The 12,348-nt window shown below is 42.7% G+C and overlaps 1 protein-coding gene across 3 annotated transcripts in view; it reads right to left on the bottom strand.

The window, feature by feature from the left end:
- Positions 1 to 12,348, bottom strand: part of dync2h1 (dynein cytoplasmic 2 heavy chain 1) — a 123,340-nt gene that overhangs the window by 68,286 nt on the left and 42,706 nt on the right. For all 3 annotated transcript variants that reach the window (XM_087850941.1, XM_087850940.1, XM_087850942.1), the window contains exons 53-66: positions 8,626 to 8,750; positions 7,945 to 8,193; positions 7,458 to 7,566; positions 6,772 to 6,885; positions 6,193 to 6,335; positions 5,770 to 5,851; positions 4,662 to 4,825; positions 4,053 to 4,190; positions 2,764 to 2,877; positions 2,453 to 2,613; positions 1,911 to 2,034; positions 1,630 to 1,751; positions 1,240 to 1,326; positions 600 to 726 (exon numbers count right to left, since the gene is read on the bottom strand). In XM_087850941.1, the coding sequence (XP_087707067.1) occupies positions 600 to 726; positions 1,240 to 1,326; positions 1,630 to 1,751; positions 1,911 to 2,034; positions 2,453 to 2,613; positions 2,764 to 2,877; positions 4,053 to 4,190; positions 4,662 to 4,825; positions 5,770 to 5,851; positions 6,193 to 6,335; positions 6,772 to 6,885; positions 7,458 to 7,566; positions 7,945 to 8,193; positions 8,626 to 8,750 (1,859 nt within the window). The remainder of the gene's footprint in view (positions 1 to 599; positions 727 to 1,239; positions 1,327 to 1,629; positions 1,752 to 1,910; positions 2,035 to 2,452; positions 2,614 to 2,763; positions 2,878 to 4,052; positions 4,191 to 4,661; positions 4,826 to 5,769; positions 5,852 to 6,192; positions 6,336 to 6,771; positions 6,886 to 7,457; positions 7,567 to 7,944; positions 8,194 to 8,625; positions 8,751 to 12,348) is intronic.

Here is a 12,348-nt window from a genome sequence, read left to right as displayed (position 1 = left end):
CAGGCTTAATTGCTAACCCTTTTCCCCACTTATATCCACATCTGAGGTTGCAAGTTTTCATGACCTTGAGATCTCTAGTCTACTGCATTAATACATCCTACTTAAAAACTTGCATCTGTTTCACTTACGCTGTAGCTCTGTACACCTGACTCATTGGTTTTCCCTTCCTGAGAAACACTAAAACAGCTTAGAAGTATTGATGTATAGTGACCTACAGCTACTGTACAGCGTTGAAGTGAGTGTATGTGTGTACACGTGAGAGTATATGGTAATACGTGAGTGGAGAGCAAACTGGCTCTCTGGTGTAGTCCTTGAGGGAGGCGGTGGGACTGAGGGTGTGTGTACGAGCGAGCGTGTCAGGAAGAGATTGAGTGTTTTAATTAAGGTGCAGACAGATGCTGTGGAGAGGAGTAAAAACAGCCAGAAGGGACCCAAGACAGCGGGATCCATCCCCCCTGTCATACACACACACACACCCACGAGCTCTTAGACACTCACGGCTCCTGTTGCTCTTACATTGTAAATGAGCCTCTTTTTGAGTAAATGTGTATAACCTCCCCCACCAATACATATATCATCACACCGATACATCAAACTACCTGTGCATTCCAGCGTGTGTGTTCTCCGTCCAGTTGTGATATAAGCTGCTGGGCAGCAGTGATCGTGTCCTGAGCTTTTGACACATCGGCCTCCAACTTAGCTGCCTCTGCAGTATGACACTGAAACCTGCAGAGAAAGTAAGGAGAAAGAAAAGCCAACCGAAAGCAGATGTAATGTAATATTTACCCAAGACGATAAGATGCATTGTAAATATAACAGGCGAGACTTTCTCTATGACAAGCAAGTAGATTCATATAGAAAATGAGTGTAGTGAAAGTAGGACATCTTTCAGTTATAAGATGATTGTATTGTATGATTGAACATGGATGAGGAGGAGGAAAACTGAAGACTAAAGAGGACAGAGCGCAGGGAGCTCAGTGACACTAATGTAAAGTGTGAAGTTCGACCCTTTGTTGTGCTCTGATGTCGTAAATACTGAGGCTGGTAAATTTCTGCGCATGTTTGTTGCTGTAGTTGTTAATTTTTAGGTGGCTCATCATCGCATCAACAAATCAACAGTTCAAGATTAAAAGAAACCACAACCCTAATCTCAATTTAAGACAACGGCACGCAAAAACCACAAGCAAAACACAAACTACACAGTATAGAAAGATTAGTTGGTGAAGGAAGGATGCATACTTCTCTTTCAACTCATTGACTTTGGCTCCAACAGTGCTGAGCTGGTCTTCTAGTTTATTCTTCCTACTCTCAGTCTTCCTCAGGTTTCTGGACACATACAACACACGCATTGATTTATTGACTTACTTTATGTATCATTTATTTCATGTGTAGCGTCGAGAAACTGAGCGTGAGTTAGAGTTGAGTAGAATTAGATGAAGTCAGTGATCACAAGTTTGTTTACAAGAATACAATCTAGATCAAAATTACTTCACAAAACTTAGCAACTTTTGAATTTTTTTAATCAAGAACTTCAACTTTGTTGGTTTTTGTTTTGTTTAAACATACAGCGTTTTACAGGTTGAAAGCATTTTCGGTCTTTTATAGAGTTGTGTTTGTGTGTTTTCCTACTCCAAAAGTCCAGCCTGTTCTCTTTCCAGTGGCTCTATCCTCTCTAGGACGCGGGAGTATTGGACATTGGCTTTGACCCAGGCAGCCAGAGGAGCAGCTGCTGCACTTGCACGCTTTGCATTCTGAATGAAACAACAGTAGCATAACAAATCAGTGAAACAGCCACAATAACTTCTTTAGAAGACAAACACACTAACAAACCAACAACAACAACAATCAAGCTGTAATAACAACCTCCAACAGTACATCTAATTCTGATTCTGCTACTATTGTAGGCAGACCTTAGGGTCAAACGAAGCCCTGTTCCTGTTGAGTAGCTCTTCCACACTCTGGCGAATCTCAGGAGTGATGTTCCTGGCTTCAAATGTAGCTATGTCCTCCCTCACACCACGTTTAGCTAGAAAGCTAGAGAAGAGAGGAGTTGTGTGAGTTCAACATTAAAGCCAAACACAGATGAAATCATCAGAAAGAGATAAAATTAACCCATAAAGCAGATAGTTTAATGTTAATTCAAGCCTAAAATATGGGCCTTTTTTTCCTTAATTAAGCATGAACAATTGCCCCCCCACCCCCAGCACCACCCCGCCCAAATATACGCACACAACCTACACTCGCTCATTAGCAGTGCAGAAAGGCTTTGTTTATCCTTCCCTTTTCTTCCTTGTTTCCCACCCATTCTCTAACACCTCATCACTTCCTAATGCCTCTTTTTGCTAACCCGAGAGGTGTCGAAGATCCTCATCAATTTAATTACTCCCAACAGGGTAACTCTTCATCTTCCTATCCATCCCTTTACACGTTCTTCCTATCTCTTTTCTCTCACCTCTTCATGCTGACCCAGGAGGTGTCAAAGATGCCCATCAGCCTCAGTACCCCCTCCAGGATGTCTCTGATGACATCGGGAGGCATGCGGAGGGAGCGGATCTCAGACAGCGCTTCAGGCTTGATGTTTCCAACTGCATGCTTTGCTTCATCTACCAAAGGCTAGAGGGCAGCAGGGGAAAAGGCAGCGAGAGATGCACAAGTACGTGAAGGATAAGCACAATGGGGATTGCAAGCCTTGAAAAGGGGGGATGTTTTCTCGTAACTTACAGAAATGGGCATGCTCACAAAAACAGGCACCCGACCACTTACCTGTACTTCTTTCAGCTCGTCGTCGATTTTGGCTTTTCTCTCTTCAATCTTGGACACTTCTTGAGCCATTTTCCCTTTCAATTTTTCCATCTCTGCCTTCTGGTCACTGGCATTCTGGAAAATCCAAAAAATAAAGAAAATGTTCAGTACACAAGATTAAAAAACAGGCTTTTAGCATGTACTGAAGTTAGGGGAAAAAAGGCTTAATCAGGATTGAAAGTAAGCAGCTGAATATATGATTTCTATATAATCATCTGTATTTTATTTTACATCTATAGGATTTTTTTTAGGAATATTGTGACACTGATGATGAAAAAGCAGTGAGGACAAATGTTTGGCTGCATCATTTTCCAACAGGTCCTCTCTCTGACCTCTTCAAACCTGAAAATTTTATCACATCACATTTTCATCTAAAGCTAATCCCAACATTGGCTGTTTTCCATCCCTATAATTCTTCCATAGTCAAGGCTCCAGGTCTTGCTATATGCCACATATATTCCCCTTTTCTGCTCCAAATCTTATTTTCCTTCTTCCTTAACGGCTCTCTTAATATTTCCATCTTTGCCAAGCCTCAGTCAGTCTTCCATCTATTTTGTTTACGCTCTTCCCATCGTTGTTCCAGTGTTCCTCGCTTCTCTCCCTGCTGTCTCCATCCCCACAGGCGACATAGCTACTACAGACCAAAGGGATGAGTCTAGTTCTTAATTATCACTCTGCAAAACTGACTCCTCTGACAGTTATTTCTTTTTCTTTCTTATTTTTGTTTCTCTTCTCCTTTCTTCCTCCCTCCCTCTAACTCAACAAACCCAATCCCCACAGAGTGAAAGATAGAAGGATATCATAACTAATGAACAAGGTTCATCTCCTTTTCCCCCTCCACACATCTATCCATCCAACCATCCATCCTCGAGACAGACCCAGCAGGAGGAAATGGAAATGGGGGTATCAGGAAATGAGAATGAAAGGAAAGTCACAAAACAAACAAATACACATACGTACACAAACTAAATAAATAGTGTCTTCACAGCAGGGAGGATATTGCCATGGGAAAGGCAGAAAGTTTCTTGTATAATGCAATGCAGATGAAAAAGAAAGCCAGAGAAGAGAGGAGAGGAGAGGAGAGGAGAGGAGTTGGATAGATAGACATAGAATAGATATAAGTTAGAAAAGACATGAAACCCTGCAGGACTACTGTCCTGAGCCACACACGTATACCCACATGCACCCATCCACACATCCCAATACACAGTCACTAGCGGACAATGCACCAGCAGCACAGACATACACACCTGCATGGAGGTTGTGATTTCCTGCAGGGCAGAATCTGCCTCCTGTTGTTTAGTCCTCAGCAGTTCGCTCTGCTCTGCAGCCCGCCTCTTTAGTTCATCAACCAATGTTTTAGCTTCATTCAGCTTAGAAACGCCTGCCTGTAGACATAACATGTATTACTTTACAAGTAATGTCAAACTTGTTTCCTCTTAAAGATTCAATGGAATTTGTGTGTGCAATGTTTACCAACAACATTTACGGTTGCTTTGTAATTGTACTTTCTCATATCAGTGTGTAAAACTGCACTAAAACTTTAAATAAAATACTACACAGGATGAATGCTGGGCCCAAGCTCATCTATCAGGGCTGGATACGGTTCCAAAAACCAAATAACTTCTCTAATCTATGTCTTTTATTTGCTGTGTGTCGTTTTCACCGTAAGGCTCTTTTAAAACTCTTATCGTCACTAAAAGTCAAATCAAGAGCTATTTTATGTGTAGATCTATCGATTTTCAAGTCTAGGATAAACAATTCTCATCAGTTGTTCCGAAAATAAGTTGCTTCTTACCGAAGTAGTAAAAGTCATACTACTTATAATTCTGTATCACAGGGTAGATTTGCAATTTTACCTGCAGATGCTGCTGTCTTGTAGTAAGCTGCTTTTGCTTCCGACTGTATAATGCGGTGTAAACATGCAGAAAGGCCATGTACTTGCTCGGTGTTGCACCGTGTTCGTGACATGACTCATGGACCATCAAGAACAATCGGCACAGATCCCCCTGCCCAGACCCTCCTGAGAGTCACAGGTGAAAAAAAAGATGCACAAAGAGAAAAAGTTGATATAAAGTCATTCTGATTGCACTAAAAATATAGAGCCATTAAATATGTCTAAGTGTTATAAGCTTATGATACTACTACTATTAATAAAATAAGATAATTCATCTTAATTTATCGCATGGTAGTGACTAAATGGAAATATGAGTAAAATAAAATAAACAAATAAATAAATAATAATAACAATAATAATAATACTAATAATAACAATAAAAGCCTTTATGGTAGACTGGTCAGATGGAAGCCCCTCCTCAGTAAGAGGTTAGCCCACCTGGAGTTTGCCTGAAAGACTCAGACCACAGAAACAAAACTCTCTGGTCTGACGAAACAAAGATTGAACTCTTTGGCCTGAATGCAGAGTCTCATGTCTGAAGGGAATCAGACACCGAAACCCGACTGAACATCTCTGGAGAGATCTGAAAATGGCTGTGCATCGACACACCCTCCCTATCCACCTGATGGAGCTTGAGAGGTTCTGCAACAAAGAACGGGAAAAACTGCCCAAAAATAGATGCGCCAGCTTATAGCATCATACTCAAAAAGACTTGATTGTTGCCAAAGGTGCTTCAACAAAGTGTTGCGCGGTCTGTGAGTACTATTACACTGTAGATAAATAGATAATCAGTCCCATATTTATTTTCTATTTATTTGTTTAAACAACATTGACCAGTTCTATATTTTACGTTTTTCAATGTGATTAATCATGCCAACAGCATGAACAACTATAAAATGGCTCAAATGCACTTTGTCATCACTCCTATTTCAAAGTCACTCACATTGTGAAGGTGATAGCTTCGCGTGTACACAATTCTGCATCGGCATATTTATCAGCTATCTGACAACATTTTAAGTCCAGAGATTATCAATCATTCGTGAACTGTGACTTGATGTTCATGTGCTTACCTGAGCTTTTCCTCTTGCTGCCCTTTTCTCTTTCGGTCTCCTCCCCTCCCTGCTCAGTTTTTGCCAACAACAGCTCGGGTATCTGACATGCAACACGTTTAGGTTTACCAGATTTGCAAATGTGACTATAAAAGAACTGATGTGTGCACAAATATGACCGCAACACCTTGATTTTTAAAAATAACTTGTAAAGTAAGAAAAAAAAGTTTTCAATTTTAAAATTCCAACAATGAGAGAAAAACAATTCATTATTTAGGGCTGCTGTATTAGGTCAACAGACATTAGTAGAGCAGAATTACACAGGTCTGTATTTAAAGGTTGGAAGGAATGTGCATTGCTAATCTTATACGCAACACTTAGTGTGAGCTTTATTAACAACTGATGATTTAATGCCCATTTTGATCTTGCTGTTCTGATATTAACCTTTTTCATGCTGCTTTCAGACCATCCTTCCATCCACTGGACAGAGCACTTGCGGTAAAAAGCTGGGTTGCTCTCACAGTTGATGGTGAAGTTAGAGTTGGAGGAGTCCATGATCAGAACAATGTGGAGGTTCTGCTGGATTCCTGAGTGGGATGTGAGACAGTGGTGAAGGGAATTCATCAGGAAACTTTGATGAAAGATGGACACGGTGTGGGACAATGACAGGCATTGGTATTATCACTAATAGCATCTTTATTAACTCGTATCTGGCAGAGTTGAAAGGAAAAGGTGAGGACTAAGCTCTTTAGTGGTTTTACTTTGCCAATAATGGTTATTGATTTGATTCACAAGCAGCAACCTCTGTGACATTGCAGCATTTATACAGTACCAACAACAGTGTGCAGCAATGAAGTAGAAGAACACAGTCGGATATAATCAAGGAGAAAAACAGAAAAAACAATCTCTGTAACAAAATGTCACATATAATAGAGGTTTACAGTGAGAAGAGGCCCTAACGAAGGAACAATGAACAACAGAAAGACAGAGGGACCATGCTGTCAATAAAACCACAGTACTGACTGTGAGAGAAATAGTTGTAGAGAGGTCCGGTGAATCCATCCTGGGAAGCACCATCTTTCAGTGACAAGAGGAGTGGCTCCAGTTCCTCAGGGGTATATAGACCTGGAACTTCACCTGAAAAATGTCCCCAGGATACATTAGAACTACAACTTAACTACAACTGAGAAAATTCTTGAGTGCATGATCCATATTCAAATGCACATCTCATATATAGTTTATAATTTTAGGAGACACACATTTCTTTCTTCTTCGTGTTCAATGATTACCTGATCTCAACCCAACAAAGCACACTTTTTCAGATGAAACTGAACATTAAAAACAATGCTCATATTTAAAACTTTGGTAGTTTTTCCAGTTACTTTTGAGACTCTGAAAATGAAAAACTGCTCAGAATGAAGCTGGAGTGGGGTATGGTTGGATGGTTACCCTAGCATGAAGTCTGTGAGCAGGAAGAAAATTCTGGTCTGACTAAACCCAAAGGTCAAAACAATTTCTTCTATCAGAACATAAACCCATCTAAAACCATAGTCCAGCTATATATTGCAAATACTGTTTAAGATTTGAGTGTGACAATCGCAGTTTAAACATTAACTCTTAAATGAAGCTACAATTTCTTGAGTCCCAATAACTCACGTTTCTATAAATAAAAAAAATAAGGCAAAAGCATAAATAAACACAACACATACCTGATGACAGCAGGCTGTTCACCATCTCTAAGAAAGCTGGGTGGACAAACTGATAGTCCTCTAATAGTAAAACCACCTGTTGGCCCTCCAGACCTGCCAGCTGCATCACCTAATCACACAGTATCCACACAAATATATTATATAGTGCCATCAGCTGAGATTACATAGTTTATGCTTAAACCTCTGCAAAGTGAGACATCTGTCAACATGTGATAATGGGTACTGATTTAATGCATAAAAATCAACTAAAACGACAGAAAATTATTTTATCAGTAACTATTCACGTTTAATGGTAATTATAGGTGTCACTCAATCTGAAAAAACACACAAATGCTCGACAGGGAGTTCTTCAGAATAGGAACCGTATAGCCTGCAGGATTAGTGTGTAACGTGTGATTATCTCTAAGAGCATTTTGCAAATGCAATTTATTAAAGTATAATGTGAACCAGATAAAGAGATAAAATCTAATAAAGGAAATCCACTTACCGTCTTGAGATCACTGTTGAAATGCTTCAGGGTGTAACCACGGGAGATTTTGGGAGTAAACAACGTGTATCTGTGCATGTGTGACACCAGGCACGTGGCTGTGTGCCGACCCACTCCGCTGAGCCCTGCCAAAAGCAGAGACCCACCAGGTCTGCTTAGGACCCGATCTACCCTGGACACAAAGTCGCACACTTCCCAGAACAGGAGAAGATCCAGCTCTCTGTTATCTCGACTGTACAGCACGACTCCCTAGAGGAAAACGAGGAACAGACACACAGGTGAAGGAGGTACACAGCAGCAAACACAATGAAGTGAAAATAAGAAAACAAAGACAAAGAAATGCAAACACAGAGTGAGACATGACAATGAAAACAGAAGCACAAAAACAGGAGTTTAATAATTTACTAAAGCAAAGTGGCAGTACCATTTTTTTACTTTAAATTAGGTAAAAAGTTTAAGCTTTTTTAGCAAAATATGACACTAGTGCAGATTATCCTGTCTAAAATGCTATTGATATACTGATGATTTATTGTATTAGCGCATTTGCACATAAGGACCATATCAGTGTTTTAGCTAAGAAGAATAAAGAGAAAATCCCTATAGTTGCTGCATCACTGTGTAGACACATCTTTCTGTCCACAGTTAATCCAACAAGTCTAACGATAGTCTCTTACTGCGTACCTTCTGTATAACTTGTTTTAAATCAGTAGAGTCCAGGCGTCCCAGTTGTTTGCCATGAGGAGGCAGAGACTGGCCAGGAGTGATCACAGCCCCCTCAGACGCTCCCCATGTCACATAGAAACCATCTGCAAACAGACAAAATAACAGACTATTAGTGGACATGTTAAATTACATTGAGGTTGTCTAAGAAAAATTAAAAGTTCTGCATAGACAGTGTTGTACTAGCAATCAACTGTGTATGAAACACAGAAGTGCAGAGAGTGCATCACCATCAGGGCTAAATGGCCCATTTTGTCAGTTCAAAGAAAGTGATCCAGATTTGCAATCAGCTTTGATGGGTTTTTACTTTGTCCACGATTCACATCTTCACCAGATTTCCTAAAATGAGGGTGGTTAATTGTTGCACAATGTTGTTGACAAACAAACAGACATCAAGTTGTTTTCTCAAATGTAGTTTGTGCCTTTATAAGCAACTTGTCCACAAGAAATTTGAGTTTGCAATCCCTGTTTTCCAGGTTGCCACAGTCTGGGAGAGGCATTCCTCACTGGGGATACAAGGTAATCTACAAGCTGATTAGATTAAAATGTAGATTGGATTTAAAAGCTTTCTACACATTATTGGCTGAACTCTTACTGAGTTGGTTCTTGACACGACACCCTAGCCTCATGAGCCGATGTGATGAAAAGATCAATTATCTTTTAAGTTTCTGTCTGTGCTTCATAGTTGCCAGAACTGGACACCTTTGTTAAGCACATTCAAGGGCCTTGGGTACAAATATGTTGTTATATTATATTTATTAAGCAGCCAAGACCTGTTTTTCTGCCTCTTTGTAACCGAGCCAGTTTTCTCTATAAGGGTTTTCAGTGCTATTTTTATGACAAAAGCTAGCAAAAGCTACATCTTTTCACAGATTTCCAGACTGCTGTAAAGCACATTATTAAACACAATACATAGTATTATTGCTAACACAGTGAGCTGGTTCCCTTTCAGTCGATTCACTCGGTACAACACATAAGTATGGGATATCACGCCCTTGCGTGTCCTGGCTGAAGAAACCTTTATTCACACCTTCAGGGCAGATGACATGTGATGACATGTGCATGGCCCCTCCTCAGGGATGCGGTTTCTCTTTGCACGACAGCAAACAGCACGATGCCTGCCCTGTCTGCCTGGGGGTCGTCCACACTAGGAGAACATTGACGGAGCCCAAAGCCTGTGCGTTTTGTTGCCAGCGCCGGCGCTCGACCCTGGAAAGATGGGTGACGTTTGTGGAAAAAGTGCTGGGACGCTTGGCTGTCGCACGGCATGACCCTCTCCTTTCTGAGTCTGAAGACAAGCATTATCCAGTCAATGTCCTAACACTGTCTCCCAAGCACAAACCCCCTGCACACAAAATGCCTCAGGTTGTAACTCCCTGTTCAGGTGTGTTAAATGTTCAGGTGACCACATCAAGTGTTCCTGCTGTTTTTCATTGTTGTGCCCCAGAAAAGGTGCATCCAACAAAATGTGTGAATGTACATGTTTCCATGTTACAGTCAATAAAGAGTGTTGTTTATTCTCAAACAATCACAAATGCTCAGCCTGCAGGCAGAATGAGCCAGGTCAGGCAGGTGGTGCAGTCCCCTGCAGACACACCGGGGGGCAACAACGCCCCGCCGTCGGTGCTGCAGGTCAGCCGTCTGGCTGCTCACTTCCCTCAGTGGCGCGCTTGTGCCCCCTCTCCGTGGGTGCTGCGAACCTTTGCCATGGGTTACCGGTTCCGGGTCAAACTGTCTCGTTTCCGGAGACTCGTAAACACGACTGTCGGCACCGAGGCAGCCGTGATACTCAGAGACAAAATAAAGGCGCTATTGCAGAAAAGAGCAATACGAGTGGTCCCCACTTCGGAGACAGACAAAATCTGGTACAGCCGTTATTTTGTTGTTCCGAAAAAAAAGGGGAGGGCTTCGTCCCATCCTCGACCTGCGAGTCTTGAACACATATCTACGAACGTACAGGTTCAAGATGCTAACACTCAGACAACGCTTGAATGCAGTCGGCCCGGGATATTGGTTTGCAACAATCGATCTAACAGATGCTTATTTTGATGTGGCTATACACCCGAAACACAGGCAGTTTCTGAGGTTTGCATTCGAGGGCGTAGCCTACGAATACCTGGCGCTGCTGTTCGGGCTGTTGCTCGCTCCTCGCACTTTTGCAAAATGTGCTGAGGCAGCGCTACTGCCCCTCAGAGAGAGAGGCATCCCGCATCTTAGCCTACCTAGACGACTGGGCTCTTGTAGCTTGCTCCAGAGAGCAGGCGGAGACACAGCTGTCGCTGGTTCTGTCACACATTCAGACACTGGGGTTCTCTGTGAACTTTCAAAAGAGCTCGCTAATCCCGAGTTAGCTGATTTCTTTCCTCGGTTTGGAAATATGCTCGCTTTCCAGCACATTTGTCTGAGAAACGTTTACTGTCTCGCTCAGTTTCAGCTGGGACGCAGACTGCGTTTCCAGACGATATTACATTTGTTGGGCATGATGTCATCTATGATCGCCATAGTGCCACTTGGACAGTTAAAGATGAGAGCATTTCAACGCTGGACTCTCTCTCACCGCCTGTTTGCATCACGTCACCTCCGGAGGAGGCTGACGGTAACCGCATCTTGCATGCTAGCTCTCCGTCCTTGGAGGGAGCCCGGGCTGCTGCATCAGGGCTCTTGGATTGGGAGGGTGTTGTTTCGCAAAGTGGTGTCCTCAGATGCTTCCCTAAGAGGGTGCATCAGTGAGAGGGATCTGGTCCACCCAGCACGGGCTGCACATCAACCACTTAGAGCTGTGTCTCTAAGAGCCACCTGAACCTGGGGCCGGACCTTCTCTCCATGGGGGGGTCCTCCATTCTCTCTGGTGATAGAATGGAGGTTACACCCTTTAATAGTGGCTCAGATTAGGGATCTATTTGGCAAGGCGCAAATAGATCTTTTTACCTCCAGGGTAAATACTCACTGCCCCCTGTTCTTCTACATAATCAACCACGATGCACCCTTGGGCATGGACGCACTAGCGCACCAAAGGCCAGATGTGCTCCTGTATGCATTTCCCCCAGTGGAAATGATATCTCCAGTTCTAGAGAGAGTGTGTCGGCGGTCTCTCCCTCTGATTCTAGTGGCCCCTTGGTGGCCCACAAGGTCGTGGTATGCAGAGATAATCAGCCTGCTAGTAGCAGGTCCTTGGCAGCTTCCTCTCTGCAGGGACCTCCTCTCTCAGCAGTAGGAGAAGTGGTTCATCCGCGGCCAGATCTGTGGCGCCTTCATGCTTACCTGCTGAGAGGTTAAACTTGATTGCTAAGGGTTTGCCACCTAGTGTGATAGCAACAATTCAGAGCGCTAGGGCCTCATCTACTAGAGGCTTGTACGCTTACAAATGGCGAGCCTTCGAGTAATGGTGCCTGGTCCACCACACTCTCCCATTTCAGTGCTCTATTGTGGATGTTTTGACATTCGTGCAGGAGCTGCTGGATAAGGGCCTTTCATTTTTGACAATTAAGGTTTATTTAGCAGCTATATCTGCTTGTCATATTGGTTTTGACGGGGTGACACCAGGTGCACATCCCTTTGCCATACGTTTTCTGAAACGGGTTCCCTGGCTGAGACCCGTGCTTAAGTCCAGTGTCCCTGCTTGGGACTTGTCTTTGGTGCTGGAGGCCCTATATAGCCCCCTGTTTGAACCCATTGAGTCTGTGG

The sequence above is a fragment of the Neolamprologus brichardi genome, chromosome 14 (genome assembly GCF_056152115.1).
Source record: "Neolamprologus brichardi isolate AB-2024 chromosome 14, ASM5615211v1, whole genome shotgun sequence".
Taxonomy (NCBI): Eukaryota; Metazoa; Chordata; class Actinopteri; order Cichliformes; family Cichlidae; genus Neolamprologus; species Neolamprologus brichardi.
This window is presented reverse-complemented; position numbering and strand designations above follow the sequence as displayed.